Here is a 16,351-nt window from a genome sequence, read left to right as displayed (position 1 = left end):
AGGGCAGCCTTCTCCCCTCCGGGGGTTTCCAGCAACTGGTACTCAGAAGCATCTATTGCCACCAACCTTGGAGACATCCAGGGAAACTGAACACTGGAAGGTTGAAGGCAGATAGAAGAAAGTCCTTTACGTGGCGCATAGTTCAACTTGGAAACTCCCACAGGTGGCAGGGGTGCCTGCCAAGGGTGGAGGAGAGGGCTCTCGATGGCTACTCGACACAGTGGCTGTTCTGTGTTGTTCCTCCTGGCCTTGGGCTTGGAATCAATTTGATTCCCTCCCCGCTTTCCTTTTTCCTTTCCCCTTCTGTGATGGAACTCCTATTTGGGGACTTCCCTGGCTTTTTTTCTGGCCCACGTAGGACCAGTCTGGATAGTTGGCCTTGGTGAAGATTTGACGTTTTCATCCCCGAAAAGTTTTTGATTTGAGTTTCTACTGAAATGAGGCTGCATTTTAACGTTGTACTTAATCTTGTTTTTAACTTGTATTTTAATCAATTGTTTTTATACCTGGTGTTAGCCGCCCTGAGCCCGGTCTTGGCTGGGGAGGGCAGGGTATAAATAAAAATTATTATTATTATTATTATTATTATTATTATTATTATTATTATTATTATTATGCTTCTGAATGCCAGTTGCTGGAAGCCCCAGAAGGGGAGAGTTGTTCTTGTGCTCACATCCTGCCTGCTGGTTTCCTGCAGGCATCTGATTGGCGGCTGTCAGAAGAAAATGGGTTCTTGATTAGGGTTCATCAAGAAAGACCGGGTTATGTTTAGAATGATACCGCAAAGGGAAATGTTCCCTGATACCAAGATGAGGGATTCTATGGAATGCAGATAGAGAGAATTGATAAGAATAATGATCTGTTGTGACTTTGACAGAAGCATACAATAGATGAGCCTTCTTGTGTTTTGGCTCATCTTCCTCTTTTTCTTCTTTTTTTTCTTTTTTTCCTTTTCCCCCTCCTCCTTCTCCTCCTTTCCTTTTTCTTTTTTCTTTCCCATAATGGCTTATGTTCTATGCCATGTACTTTGATATTTTTTGTAGTTTTTTAGCTTTTTTCATCATCATCATCATCATTATTATTAAGGATTTTTCTTTTGTAATTTTGGTTGTTTATATTTATCTGTATTTGTTTAAAGCAAAATAAAAGTATTTAAAAGAAAAGAAGAAGAAGAAGAGAATGCTGGACTGACCCCTGGCCTAATCCAGCCGGCTCTTCTTAGGACAGAGCACAGCCCTCCTGGCAACTAGCCATCATTATCCGTCTCCTCCATGAATTTCCCCCAAACCCGTGAATTTTAAACCCATCCTATTTTGTGGCTATACCTGCCTCCCACGGGAGCAAGTTCCTTAGTGTGCCATTCCACAGTTTTAAAGACAGAATGAAGGCAGGATAGAAACACGTTGAACTGATGGTTTTATTGCCTGGCATACGAGGGTTTCCTGTGTCTGGGAGGCGGCAATGCTTCCCCGGCAAATTTGGCTGCAGGTCCGCCAGCTGGGGATGTGGAGGAAAGGGGCTGGGTGGGTGGGGAGAGAGAGGGGGATCTTGTGGGGGGAGACTGCTTGAACAGTTGCTGCCTTCCCCCTCTGCAGCCCAAGATTGTGGAGGCCCTGCTGGGCTACGAGATCACGCACGTGGCCTGCGGGGCGTCGCACGTCCTGGCTGTTTCCAATGAAGGGGAGATCTTCGCGTGGGGCAGAGGGGACAATGGTGAGTGGCAGTGGCGCACTGGGTTGGTGGGGCTGCCTGTTCCCTTGGCTCCCTTCCATCCTGAGAGATCTGCATTGGCTCCCAGTACGTTTCCAAGCACAATTCAAAGTGTTGGTGCTGACCTTTAAAGCCCTAAACGGCCTCGGTCCTGTATACCTAAAGGAGTGTCTCCATCTCCATCGTCCAGCCCGGACACTGAGATCCAGCTCCGAGGGCCTTCTGGCAGTTCCCTCGCTGCGAGAAGCCAAGTTACAGGAAACCAGGCAGAGGGCCTTCTCGGTGGTGGCACCCGCCCTGTGGAACGCCCTCCCACCAGATGTGAAGGAAATAAGCAGCTATCTTCTCTTTAAAAGACATCTGAAGGCAGCCCTGTTTAGGGAAGTTTTTAATTTTTGATGCTATATTGTTTTTAACACTCGATTGGAAGCCATCCAGAGTGGCTGGGGAAACTCAGCCAGATGGGCGGGGTATGTATAAATAAATAAATAAATAAATAAATTATTATTATTATTATTATTATTATTATTATTATTATTATTACCTCCCACCCCTTCCCTCTCTTCCCAGGGCGCTTGGGGCTGGGGACACAGGAGTCCCACAACTCCCCGCAGCAGGTCTCCATCCCACCAGACCACGAGGCACAGAAAGTTCTCTGCGGTATCGACGCCTCCATGATTCTGACGGGAAGGAACCAGATCCTGGCCTGTGGGAGCAACAGGTAGGGCGGGGGGACCGTGTCGTGGTGGTGGTGGGGTCACAGGAGTATCGGGGAGGGAGGGTAGTGAAACAAATGCCATAAAGCAGAAGGTCCGATCCTGCTGACCTGGCCAGAGTGGGAAGCCAGGCCTGCAGGCAGGGCCAAACCAGAGGCTTCATATCAACAGCTACTTCCAGGACCTGACACAGCTCACTCCTGTTCCTGAATCTGGATTGGGGCAAGGAAAGTCTGGTTGGATCCTGTGTTTTGCTAGGCCAGAGTCTCCCAAATCCAGAGGAGGCAGAGTTTTGCAAACAGAGGGTGGTTCTGCAGCTTGGCCCTCCCTTGACCTCCCCTCCCCTCCAGGTATAACAAACTAGGCCTGGACAGGATCTTGCCCCAGGGGGAGCCCCTCGCCACCGACCAGGTGGAGGAAGCCCTTGTCTTCAGCTGTGCCTGCTCAGCACCCTTGAGTGAAGAGGCCATTGTGTGGGCTGACATTGGAACGGCTCACTCAGCAGTCGTCACAGGTGAGCATCGGGTGAAGACACCTCGCTTGGGGGGTGGCGGCAGCCAGCCGGGACGATGCCGGCATTCTGGTGGGGCGCGTTGGCTGGAGGTTCTTCCAGGGTGCCTCTGAGCATGTGCAGAGTCTTCAATTCGCCCTGGAGTAATTGCAGCCCGCCGGGCAAAGTCAGGGTGAAGGCTCAGAAATCACCCAGGAGCAGGAAGGAGTTGCTCTATTCCCTGCCCTTCTGCCTTTTCTGTTGCCAGCCACGGGCCAGTGCTACACTGTGGGCAGCAATCAACACGGACAGCTGGGCCCCATCCCTTGCCGTGCCAGCCGCACCCCCTACCTGGTGGAGGGGCTCCAGGCTGTCCGAGTCACCATGGTGGGCTGTGGCGACGCCTTCACCACCGTTGTGGGAGCAGGTGAGCTGATGGGGTGGAGCGGGGTTTGGGGCTTGGTTTCCGGTGCAGTGGGCCCCAAGGGGGTCTGGCCTGGCCTCCCTGTCACCATAACCTGCTGCGGACGTCCTCTCTCCCCAGATGGCGAGGTGTACACCTGGGGGAAAAGTGCCAGGGGGCGCCTGGGGCGGAAGGATGAAGAGCCCCGGAGCCCTCGTCCCGTGCAGCTGGGAGAGACTCACCCCAGCCTCGTGGCCTCCGTCTCCTGCTGCCACGGAAGCACCCTGCTGGCCGTGAAACGTAAGTGTGTCTGCGAAGGGTGCACAGGTGGAAGAAGGTGTCCTTTTCCATTTGCACGGCATTCACAAGGTGCGGCGCTGCTTCCGTTCCGCTGCAGTGCGCCTTCCGCCAAAAGCACCATGGTTTGTCCCATTGTGGGAAAGTTCTGTAAGTTCCATTGCCGAGAGATTGATTGTTAAACCACTCTGAGAATTGTAGCTCTGGAGCCCCAAACAGCTCTCAGTCAACTCTCAGTTTCAGCCAAGGTAAAGCCTGAAGCTTCTTGAATGTCAGTGAACGTCATAGCAGAGTGGAGATTTGAACCCGTGTCTCCCCAGTCCTGGTCCGACACCCTTAATTACTAGGGCCACATTCAGGCCATACAGTTGAAGCATTGTGATACCAGTCGTGACTACCCCCAAAGAATTCTGGGAGCTGTAGTCGGTTGAGGGTACTGAGTTGTTAAGATTCCCAGAGTTCCCTGGGAAAGAGGAATTGGTTATTAAAACCACTCTGGGAATCTTAGCTCTGTGAGGCGAACGGGGTGGGTTTTGGGGATTCTCCTAATGATTCTCTGTACCGAGAACAGACTACACTTCCCAGCATCCTTTGGGGAAAGCCGCAACCATCTAAAGCCGCATCGTAGCCCTTCCAGTGCATGGTGTGAATGTGACTGTTCATTTCAACACAAAGGAAACACCTTGCAAACAGGGATAAAAACACAACCGGTTACGGTTCATTTGTATTTGCTGGGTATATTTCCCTTCAGGGCCAGCGAGGAATAAGCCAGCACAAGCCGTCTCTGCTCCCATCCCTGTTTGCGTCTGACTCTTCCAGTGCCCCTCGTGTGGGGCTTCTGGGCGAGGGTGCATTTTGGCCCGGGAGGCAGGTACCTGAGAGGCCCTCACGCTTCCTTGCTGCAGCTTCGCTTGCTGCCAGCTGGAGAGTTGAGTCAGAGGCACGGGCCACGTCCCTCCCTCCTCTGGTACCTGCCACAGTCCTGCCCACGTGGAGCCGTGGCGGCAGCAGTGAGCCAGCTGGCAGTGGGGCTGGTGAATGGAGGAGGAAGGAGATTCAGAAGGGGCTCAGCGGAACACTCCGGCCCACACCCTCTCTGGCAAGGAAGGCTTTCTAGGAAGATCCTGATGGGCCTCTCGGTGGCTGCCAGCCTTGATAGATGCTCCACCTCTGCCATGCTGCTTCTGAATACCAGGGGCTGGAAACCGCAGGAGGGAGAAGCACTCTTGTGCTCAGATCCTGCTCGCTGGTTTCCCACAAGATTCCGGTTGGCCACTGGGGAAACAGGAAGCTGGACTTCCGTTGGACGGCCATCTGTCTTGGATGCTTTCGTTGAGATTCCTGCATTGCAGGGGGTTGGACTACATGAACTTTGGGGGTCCCTTCCAACTCCACGATTCTATCATTCTGTGGTGCTATGACTATGTGGCTCCCCTTTGGCCTAATCCAGCAGGCTCTTTTGTGGTTATAATTCATGGAGGATAAGGCTTTCAGTGGCTATCAGAAGAGAAGAAGAAAAGTTTGGATTTGATCTCCCGCTTTATCACTACCCGAAGGAGTCTCAAAGCAGCTAACATTCTCCTTTCCCTTCCTCCCCCACAACAAACACTCTGTGAGGTGAGTGGGGCTGAGAGACTTCAGAGAAGCGTGACTGGCCCAAGGTCACCCAGCAGCTGCATGGGGAGGAGCGGGGAAGCGAACCCGGTTCACCAGATTACAAGTCCACCGCTCTTAACCACTACACTACACCACTACCAGCCACTTCCACTGTCGGAGGCAGCGGTGCTTCTGAATCCTTGACGATGGAAACCACAGGAGGGGGAAGTGTGGCTCTTGTGCTCGAATCCTGCTTGCGGGTTTCCCTTTGGGGACATCCGGCTGGCCACGGGGAGAACAGGAGGCTGGACTAAACAGGCTCCCTTTGGCCAGTGGTGGAGTAGGGGTGGGCGTGCCCAAAGCGGCGTGCGCGCCCTGCGGCCGGGGGCGGAGCAAGATGCTCACGGGGGCATAGTGAGTTGCCCATGGCGGGCATTTGGTGTGCTGCCTGCCCGCGATTCCCAAGCCTCCCCCAAGCTGTCAGAACAAAGTGGGAAGAGGGGAATGTCGCTAGCAAAGCAGCGCATCTCCCTGCCTTAACCCGACAGCTTGGGGTAGGCTTGGGAGTCGCAGGTGAGTGGTGTGCCAAATGTCACCCCCCTTGGTGAGGGCACCTGGGAAGATCCGCCCCCACTGAACCCCCCTTCCTACACCCCTGCCTTTGGCCTGATCCTGCAGGTGCCGATGTTCTTACATTCTCTCTCGGCTGCGAAAGGCGGCAGCACCTCATATAGCCAAGAAGCCAGCGGCCCATGAATGGAGGGGCAGTGAGAAGGCTGGGAAGGCTGCCCAGTAACTCGGACGTTGCTTGCAAGGGGGGGGAAGATGGCTGGGAGTGAAAAGGAAGGCCAGGCGGGGGGAAGGGGAGAGAGAGAGAAAGCAAACCCCCCATTCCACAAAGAATCATTTAGCCCCAGTTCCAGGGACAAAGCCCCTCTGTCTTTGATTCCCCCCCAAGGCTCGTGCCAACCACTGTCCTCGTGCCAGGCTAATTTCCGATGCCTCGGATGCGAGTGATGTGCCTCACTTCAGAAAGTTGGAAGAGGACCCGGAAAAGGCGACCGAAAGGATCGAGGGGAGGGAGGGAGAGACTCCCCTGTGAAGGAAGGCTGCAGCGTTACAGACTTTTTAGTTGAGAGAAAAGGCGAGTGAGAGGCAAAACGATAGGAGTTTATAAAATTACTCATGGCGTGGAGAAACTGGATGGGCAAACGGTTTTCTCCCTCTCTCGTAACATGAGCTCTCACTCGTAGGCGTCCAATGAAGCTGGAAGATTCAGGGCAAAGAAAGTCTGTAGGGTTAAACTGTGGAACTCCCTCCCACAGGAGGCAGGGACGGCCACTGACTGGAGCGGATTTAAAAGAGGATCGGTCAAATTTGTGGAGGATTATCGGTGGCTGGGCTGGATCTGAGAATCCTCCGGAAAAACAGTCTCTCAAAGGACCTGTTGATGGCATTTTACCATTGCACTGCGGAGAGTGTATTAACTTATGGTCTGTGTGTGTTTCGGGAGCTGCACTGTCAGGGAAAAAACAATGCTGTCCAGGGTTGTAAAGACTGCGGAGAGAATAATCAGGTGCCCTCTTCCCACCTTGGATCAAATCTACGCTTCCAGGTGCCATAAGAAAGCTGCAGAGATAGTGCAGGATAGTGCGCACCCCGGAAATGATCTCTTTCAGCTTCTGCCTTCTGGAAGAAGGTCCAGGGTTATAAAGACTAGGACTAGCCGTCTGAGAAACAGTTTCCACCCAAATGCGATGCTGGTTTTAAATGCAGTGTAAGGTAGTCTCTATGGGAGTATATTGTATTTAAAAATGGGGTATCAGAGTTTTTAGGGGGCTAACCAGGTTGGGATAGCAGGCTTGTTGGTTTTTGAATGTCTGATGCAGATTTTTTCAATTTTGTTGTTCTGTATGGGGCAGTGACAATAAAGATTATCATATAATCGTCTAATCACACCTGGAGGCAGCAAGGCTTTCAGATACCAGTTTCTGGAAACCACAGGATGGGAGAGGGCTGCCCTTGTGCTCAATTCCTGCTCGCGGACTTTCCAGAAGTGGCACCTGGTAGTTCCCTGGGAGAAGAGGAAGCTGGACTAGATGTTATTATGTTAAAAGGGAGGACCAAATCTATAACCCTCCCACCCTCAAGACTGACTCTGGGCCTCTGTGTCTCTTGTGTTTCAGCTGCGGCAGAGGAACCCAGTCCTCACTGAGGAGAAACCAGAGGGCCCCGTCGCCCCCTCCTTTCTCAGACACCCCTCTTGTGGGCCTTTCCCCCTCTGGCCTACGTGGCGGCCTGTTTTGGACCTTCGACGCGGAGTGCCTGGCCAAGCTCAGTCCGAGAGAACTCAGCCCCTGCCTGCAGGCCCAGGTACCTGGCGGGACCCTCTTCCTCCCCAGGGCCTTGCCCCAAACAGGGGGATCCAGCTCCATAGGCGTTCCTGGGCAGCCACCCCCAGGAGGGAGCAGTGCATGCTGGGAAGCTGTGCCCCTTCTCTGCACGCAGCTGAGCCATCTCTCTCTCTCTGTGCCTCTTCTCCAGCGTGACTTGGCTGGGGGGCAAGGAAGTGGGCCCTGGGTTTATTTTTACTGCTCTCCCTCTTGAGCTGACTCAGAGGCTGTGCTGCGTGGGATCTTGCATGCCCAGGTGGCTGGGGGGGGGGGGCGAGCTGAACGCCGCTTGTCACAGCCCCAGGCGCTCTCGGGGAATGAGTCAATGCCAGGCTTCTTCAGAGGCACTGAAAGCCTCTCTCTCTCTCTCTCTTCTCCCCCACCCTCCTTTCCCCCTCGCCTCCTGCTTTCCAAGGCCTGACCCTGATTCATGTTGCTGCCTTTGCTCTGCCCAAGGGGGGGGCCTGGAGCCTCCCGTCCTCTGAGGAAAGGTGAAAGGAGCTTGGGAGAACAGGCGATGGAAGCGGCGGGTGGGAGAGCCATCCTCAAATAATGGGAGAGTCATAGAATTGCGGGATGCGGGTGGCGCTGTGGGTTAAACCACAGAGCCTAGGGCTTGCCGGTCAGAAGGTTGGCGGTTCGAATCCCCGCGATGGGGTGAGCTCCCGTTGCTCGGTCCCTTCTCCTGCCAACCTAGCGGTTCAAAAGCACATCAAAGTGCAAGTAGATAAATAGGTACCGCTCTGGCGGGAAGGTAAACGGCGTTTCCGTGCGCTGCTCTGGTTCGCCAGAAGCGGCTTCGTCATGCTGGCCACATGACCTGGAAACTGTATGCCGGCTCCCTCGGCCAATAAAGCGAGATGAGCACCGCAACCCCAGAGTCGGCCACTTTACCTTTACCTTTACCATAGAATTGCAGAGGTGCCAGGGACCCCCAAAGATAATCCATTCCAACCCTCTGCAATGCAGGAACAGAGCTACCGAATCCCCGACACGTGGCTGTTTAAAACCCCCCACGAAGGAGAGTCTGCCACCTTCCAAGGGAGTCCGTGGATGATGGAGGGAATACACTTTTCTGTTGATCTGCCCTGGGCCCCACACAAAGCTCAGCAGGGGGTGCTGGGTGAGACTATTTCGGATACCAGCAGAGGGGCGGGTGCAAAGGGCGAGGTCCGGGAGAGGGCAGAGGCTGACCTTTGCGTCACTCTGCAGCTGTGCGTGTTTTCGGAGGGTTCGCTGGCCTATTTTCTGTTTCCAGTGCCTGGAGCTGATACAGAGCCGTCTTGCCCGTGCTCAGCCGCACACCTGTTTGCTTGAATTTATGAAAGGAAAGGAATGTGTGCCTTCAGCATGCCGACTTTGCATACTTAAGAGTCCTGGCGAAATGTCTGCAATCCTGGTCGCTCGGCCGGCAGAACAGCCTTTGCCAACCTAGAATTGTAAAGTTGGGTGGGACCCCCAAAGGTCCTCTAGTCCAACCCCCTGCAAGACAGGCATCTCAACTAGATCATACATGGCAGATGGCCATCCAACCTCAAGGCGAGCCCATTTCCAAGGGTGTCCACTCCATGATCGAACAGTTTTCTCCACCTAACGTTTTGTCAGAAACCTGGCACCCTCCCAATGTTTTGGTCTACAAATTCCCACCAGCCCCCTGCCAGCCGAGCTCACTTTTCGCACGAGGGGTTGTCAATCTTTGACTGCAGCCCATGGCCCCAGGGAAGTTTTTAATGTTTGACATTTTATTGTACAGTACTTTTATATTTTGCTGTGTTATGGAAATTATGGGGGGGGCACATCTTTAAAGTTGTTCAGTGTTACAAATATTATGTCTGAATGTATCCTTTCAACTTGACAGCTCAGGGAAGTTACCTAGCTTTAAAAATAATATAAAATCAACTCCTTGGTCTACAGCTACTTGCTCCGGTTGGTGGCTGGACTCCTTCCTTTATTCCACAGGGACCCGGGGGCTCTGTCCGACGAGCTGGGGGACTGAGCAGCCTCACACCCAGATTTTTCCGTAACAGCTCCCACACTGTGGCTAATCCCTGCTTAAGGCAATGAGGCCGGGTGGCCCTATCTCAGGGGTTCCTTAGCTGTGATAGCTACATCGCAGGGGGCTGGACTGGATCAGACCCAGCCTTGGGTCTCCAGCTCTTTTTTCGGACTACAAGTCCCATCATCCCTAGCTAGCAAGACTAATGGTCAGGGATGATGGGGCTTGTAGTCCGAAAACAGCTGGAGACCCGAGGCTGGGAAACACTGGACCAGATGAACGCTTGGGATCCCTTCAAACTCTATGATGCTGTGATCAAATCCCTGGAGCGGACAAGGAGAAGGATTTCTGTGTTTCTCTTTTTGCGTTTCTCTGGCATTCAGCTCGTCTTGTGGACTCTCCTTAAAAGCAGCGCCTCCTAACTCAGGGCTCCTGTTCCAATTGTAATGGATCCTTGTAGACAAGTTCCACATCTGTTGTCTTACCTGGCCAGGTGTTGTGTCTCAATCACAGGATGCGTTTGACCATGAACTTGCTTGTGAAGTTTTCTCCTTTTCACCCCCTGCCGGCCTTGAAACCGCTCAGAACTCACTGCGGCAAAGTGTCCTTGCAGCAGAGTGAATTGTGGGGGCAGAAAGGGGCCTTTGGGAAATGCCCGGCCTCGAGGAGAACGTTGGGACGATTTGGAATTGCAGGGGTTGGACTGGATGACCTTTGGAGGGTCCCTTGTGCTGTGATTTGCCAGCATTCCGTTCCAGCTCTAGCTAGTTCCCTTGAAAAGCCAGCGACATTTTGATTCCCTGTTCAGTCTCCTTGACATGAAAAGGAAGCGGCTTTTCTTCCGCTGGAGCCAGGAAGGGGGTCCCAAAAAGGTTCTCTTTGATGTAGCACAGCCATGGGGGGGGGGAGCTGAGATAGCTGAGCAAGCAAATGGGGAGAGGATGCAAGTTAATTAGCAAGCACAAACTGTCACGGTATTAGCACATTTGTCGGAGGGAAACTTAAACAAGCTTGCAAACAAAAGACAAATGTTTGAAATCAAGAAGCACCCTGAGTTTAAAAAGTGGGATGTTTTGTTTTTTCCCTATTTTAAGCCTTCATATGAGGACTCAACCTCTCCAGCTGAGTTTTCTTACTGATCTTTGCCTCTATGTACATAGTTCTTGAATATGAAGCTTTTACAGCGAGAAGTATTTTTTTTAAAAAAATTCCAATTTGTAACACATGTTGCTGATTATTCTTATATTTGCATAATTTTAATGGTTTTGTATATGAATTCAAGAAAGACAAACAAATTGTGGGTACAATCCCTCAAACTTGTGGGTCTCGAAATCTTCTTATTCTGTTGGTTTATTACATGTATATCTCCCCTTTCCTCCAAGGAGTGCGAGGTGGCTTATTATTATTATTATTATTATTATTATTATTATTATTATTTATACCCCGCCCTCCCCAGCCAAGGCCGGGCTCAGGGCAGCTAACAATCAATAATAAAAACAAGTTGAAAACAACTTAAAAACAACATTAAATATTGAAACATTAAAATATAAAAATGTAGCCTCATTGCAGGTGGAGAAAGGAAAAGAAAAAAGAAAGAGGGGGAGGGAATCAAATTGACTGCTCCTGTTCCCCAGAAGCAGCTGAAAAGGCCGCGTCCTTTTGCCGCCACCCTCCACACCTCACAGAACCCCAGGGGGCATGGAGGTCATTCCCAGGTGGTCAGTGGATGCTGCCTTACGCTGAGTGAGACCAGGGGTCCATCTAGCTCAGTATTGTCTACACTGACTGGCAGCAGTTCTCCAGGGTGTCAGAGAGGGAGTCCTTCCCAATCCTACCCAGAAATGCTGTCAGGGGTTGACCCTGGGACCTTCTGCACTAAGCTTGGGCCACCCATCCAGGCATTGACTGGACCCAAACCGACTAATAATAATAATAATAATAATAATAATAATAATAATAATAATCTATTATTTATACCCTGCTCATCTGGCTGGGTTTCCCCAGCCACTCTGGGTGGTTCCCAACAGAATATTAATAATAATAAAAATAAAGCAATAAAACATCAAACATTAAAAACTTCCCTAAACAGGGCGGCCTTCAGATGTCTTCTAAAAGTCAGATGGTTGTTTATTTCCCTGACATCTGATGGGAGGGCGTTCCACAGGGTGGGCACCACCACCAAGAAGGCCCTCTGCCTGATTCCCTGTAACTTGGCTTCTCGCAGGGAGGGAACAGCCAGAAGGCCCTCGGTGCTGGACCTCGGTGTCTGGGCAGAACGATGGGGGTGGAGACGCTCCTTCAGGTCTACTGGACCAAGGCCCTTTAGGGCTTTCAAGGTCAGCACCAACACTTTGAACGGTGCTCGGAAACATCCTGGGAGCCAATGCAGGTCTTTCAGGACCGGTATTACGTGGTCTCGGTGGCCGCTCCCAGTCACCAGTCTAGCTGCCACATTCTGGAAGATAGCAGTGGCTTTGCAAGTTACCAACGGCTTCCTCTGTACATGCTCTGAGACTCTTTCCTCCTCTGCACAATTAAACCCTCCAACATCCCCGGTTGTGTCATTCACATTTGCCTCTGATTGGCAGGTGGCGGGTGGGACAAGGGGCCTCTGGTTGCCTCACCTCTGAAAGGAAGAGCTGGGAAGGTTCAGGAAAGGGCAACCCAAATTATCTGGGGGTGAGGAGAACAAGTCCCCTATGAGGACACATGCGGGACTTTTCAGTTGAGAGAAAAAGCGAGGAAGAGGCGACAGGATAGAAGTTTATAAAATGATGCCTGGAATGGAGAAAGTGGAGAGAGAGAAATTTCTCTTAACACTCCAACTCGTGGGCATCCCATGTGGTTGAATGGGGAAGAGTCGGGACAAGAAAGAGAAAGTGCTTCACACGGCGCATAGACTTTGGAACTCTCTCCCACAGGAGGCAGTGATGGTTGCCAAGTTGGGCGGCTCTGAAAGACGACCGGGCAAACACAGCAGAGGGGAGGCCACTAGCCACAATGGCCCCTCTCTACCTCTGCAGTTGGAGGCAGGGATGCTTTCGAAGCCACAGGAGGGGAGAGTTGCTCTTGCGCTTCCATCCTCCTTGCTGGTCTCCCATAATGGCTATCTGGATGGCCCCTGTGGGAACAGGATGCTGAACTAGAGGGGACATGGGCCTGATCCAGCAGGAAGGTTTTCATCTGTTCTGTCTCCCTTGTGAGCCTCCCCAAGGCATGGGACGGGGCGCTGTCCCAGGCTGACCTTTGGCCTGACCCAGCACAGAGGTTCTTCTGTACCCTCAAATGTGGTCAGCAGAGCCTGGGCGGAGGCCATTGACCAAATTAACCGCCTGTTGTCGGCTAACCCAGCAACCTGCCGAGAGAGAGAGAAGCCGCAAAGGGATCTGTTTGATCTGCAAGTTGAGGCATATCCTTGGCCGGGGTGGAGGAGCGGCCTCCCCCCTTCCCACATACAGACATTCTTTGTCTCGGCCACCATGGAAACCCAGGCAGGCATTTTGCTTCAGGTGCTCAGTGGCAAGGCAAAGGCACTGCTGGAAGGAAGAAGGCTCCAGCCTTGTCCATGGGGGGAAAGAACCAGAGGTCTCATGGACTGCTGTAGCCCAAAGTGACGCAGTGCATACAGGAGACCACCAGAACCTTAGAAGATCCCGCTGGAGCAGGCCCTGTTCTCCCAGGTGCCCCCAAAGCAGGATTTGACCACAAGAGCCCTCTCCCCTCCAACAACCATCATTCAGAAGCATCGCTGCCTCTGACGAGCCGTTGTGGCTAATACCCACCCATACGCCTCCTCTATGAATTTGTCTAACTCTCTTTTAATGCCATCCAGGTTCCTCCCTCCTGCAGCGGTGAGTTCCACCGTTTAACTGTGCTGCGTGAGGAAGGACTTCCTTTTAACTGCCCTGACTTTTCCAACCTTCAGCTGCAGTGGATGGGCAGGAGGCGTAGAGAGGGAGAAGCCGTTCTGCTACTGCCCAACTTCCGTGTTGCCCCACCGGGCCTCAGGGCCACCCCAGGAAAGGCCCCAAGCCACAGTGTCCTGTCCAGGCCTGTTTTTGGGGAGGCCCCATTCATTCCCTGAGTAGTGGGGCGGAGGCTGCTACTCTTTGGAGCTGCAAGACCCAGACACTAGTCAAAACTCACGAGGCCTATGCTCAATTTGCATAGCTTTCCCCGCTGCCATCGGACCGTTTTGTGACGTGCTTCTCTTCCCCTTCTTGGGCTTGAGAGAGAGAGATGTGCTTGGGACTGCCCTGACAGGAGAGAGGGAGGCTGAACTGGGTAAACTTGCCCGAGCTGCGCATGGAGCCTGGTGCTTTGACGGCTGTGTGTCGACACGGATCCCAGATCCCCCTGTGCGACCGACGTGTGGAGCGAGCGGAAGAAGGTCAAGGGACTTTGAGCAAGCAGACCCCTCCAGCACGGCCAGCTGATAAGAGGTACAAAGCTCAGAACAACTCCTGGAGGGCAGGGCGAGCGGCGGCTTCCAGTCACAATGGCTGCGTTGTGTCTCCAGGCAGTGTACGCCTGGATTAAGGTTGCTGGGAATCGCAGGTGGGAAGAGTTGCTGTCGTCGTGCTCAGGTCCTGTTTGGTGGTTTTACATGTGGGCACCTGGTTGGCTCCTGTGAGAACAGGATCCTGGGCTAAGTGTCCACCCCCCCCCCCGGCCTGATCCAGCAGCTTGGGCTTTTATTGCGCTATTTAGGCCTTTCTTGAACAATTGAGACTGTTCCACACATCTTTCGGCCTCTCCAAGCTGCCAGGTTGGGCTGCTGACCACAAAAGGCTGCCACATTGGTCAGTGTGCGCCAGGGCTCAGTAGCAGAGCACCTGTCCTCAGGTTCTCCAGTTAAAAGGCTCTTAGCGGCAAAAGACACACACACCCCTTCTCTGCCTGAGACCCTGGAGAGCAGCTGCCAGTCAGAGAGAGCAGAACTAGGCTAGATGGACATAGGCTTTGAGTTGGAATATGAAACGTCCATTGTTGCATTGACTTTGCCAGCAGGATGTTCTAAACAGCGCAGTTGGTACAGCATCTTAATCTCAGGGTTGTGCGTTTGAGACCCACATTGGGCAAAAGATTCCTGCATTGCAGGGGGTTGGACTAGATGCCCCCAGGGTCCCTTCCAGCTATGCTTCTGTGATCCGCAAGGCCTCGTTTTTTGCTTTCGAAGCTGGTGTCTGAGCTGCAGAAAAAGTGAGGGGACATCCTGCCTCGCCGCCACTGATGCCTTCGGGCTTGTTTGGGTCCAATGAAAACAGACGTTCCAAATAATAATTTATCCTTAATGAGCGTGTGCAGTGTAGGGTAGGGGTGTTGGACCTGGACCTGGACAAGACCACAGTTCAAATCCCCTCCCAGCCTGACCTAGACCACAGGGGATTAAACGAGGAAGGATAAGAACCACATGAACCACCTTGAGCACTTTGTAGAAAAAGGTGGAATATAAACCCAATAAATAAAACAGAAATAACACACCTGGACGGTGGTGGCATCAGAAAATAATTTTGCTTTTGGGGGAATTTTGGGCAAGGGGCAGTGACTTGGCCCCCGTGGCATCTGTCCTCTGCTGGGTGTTTTGATAGACTTCCAAGTGAGCCCAGGGCCACAGACTCATCCGAATTCCTAGTTTCTAATCTATACATGTTGTGAAGATGGTTCCTTCTAAGTAGATCACATGGTTCAGCAACGGAGTGTGTATGTGATGCTATATGCATCTGGGGGCTCCAACTTCTTCCTGCTATGGGGGTGGGGAGAGGAATCTCCTGCTAGCTAATTAAAGAAAGTAGGTGAGAGTTGGAGAAGCAGGAGAGGAAGGCAGCAGAAATCTGGTGCATCAAAGGGAAACTGCAGCAGATTTGCATCTTCTCTTCCCTGGGGGTTTGTGTTTTTGTGTGTAGATGTAGTTTTGTGTCACAAACAGGGCAGGGGGCCCACATTGCACACACACCCCCACATTCCCCTGCACCAGCTGAAATCAAGAGCAGCTGTGTACTGTTTCCATGGCCTTGGTGGTCTGCTGTGGTCTGGGGGTGGGGGCTTGGAGAGGAGTTAGACACCCATCCTGCAGCTGTGCAGTCCTCCCACGGCAACCACTGATGAGGAACACACACACATGTGCTTGAGCCACCAAGAGACAGAGAGAGAGAGAAACTGGGGGCGGCAAGGGAAGCTCTTTACTCAAGCTCAGTGAGAAGCAGCTGTCTTCTCCGCAGGCCGTGGAATCGTTGGAAGGGACCCTGGGGGCATCTAGTCCAACTCCCTACAATGCAGTGATCTTTTGTCCAACGTGGGGTTCGAACCCCCAGCCCTGAGATTAAGAGTCTGCTTATCTACAGATGGGAGTGTAGGGAAGTAGGAGGACGTGAAGGGGGTCCCCAGTTTGTTTTTAGACATCAAGTCACCTCCTGATGCAAGCCAGGGTGGAACCATGTGGTATTTGCGGCCCCAGGACTGTGCCCTTAGGAGGGTCTGCCTGACCAATGCCTTTGGAGGCAGGGACATACCTAGGCATTGGCCAGGCTGGACCCTGCTAAGGGCACAGGGACGCAAAAATCACAAAAAAATTTAAGAGAGCCAGCAATTGCCAAAGGTACCAGGGAGAGGGATGTTGATACAGCTTTTTGCCAAAGGAGCAAGGAAGCCTAGATTTGCCTCTCTGGGTGGTGGATTAGCAACTGGTAGTATGTGGGCCATTACTGGCCAGCGGAGAGGGACGCTTCTCTGATTTGGAGGGCTGGTTTT

The 16,351-nt window shown here is 52.5% G+C and overlaps 1 protein-coding gene across 3 annotated transcripts in view; it reads left to right on the top strand.

Annotated features, from left to right (window-relative positions):
* Positions 1 to 16,351, top strand: part of NEK8 (NIMA related kinase 8) — a 49,984-nt gene that overhangs the window by 16,097 nt on the left and 17,536 nt on the right. For all 3 annotated transcript variants that reach the window (XR_003703826.2, XM_077919327.1, XM_077919328.1), the window contains exons 10-15: positions 1,596 to 1,713; positions 2,281 to 2,431; positions 2,777 to 2,940; positions 3,185 to 3,343; positions 3,461 to 3,619; positions 7,399 to 7,585. Coding sequence is in view for 2 of the 3 variants with exons in the window: in XM_077919327.1 (XP_077775453.1) it covers positions 1,596 to 1,713; positions 2,281 to 2,431; positions 2,777 to 2,940; positions 3,185 to 3,343; positions 3,461 to 3,619; positions 7,399 to 7,427 (780 nt within the window). In the remaining variant the exon portion in view is untranslated. Of the gene's footprint in view, positions 1 to 1,595; positions 1,714 to 2,280; positions 2,432 to 2,776; positions 2,941 to 3,184; positions 3,344 to 3,460; positions 3,620 to 7,398; positions 7,586 to 16,351 lie in introns of those variants that run through there.

This window comes from Podarcis muralis, chromosome 15 (assembly GCF_964188315.1).
Source record: "Podarcis muralis chromosome 15, rPodMur119.hap1.1, whole genome shotgun sequence".
In the NCBI taxonomy this organism is placed as follows: Eukaryota; Metazoa; Chordata; class Lepidosauria; order Squamata; family Lacertidae; genus Podarcis; species Podarcis muralis.
Note: the sequence above shows the minus strand (reverse complement) of the source record. Positions and strands in the feature narration are given on the sequence as shown.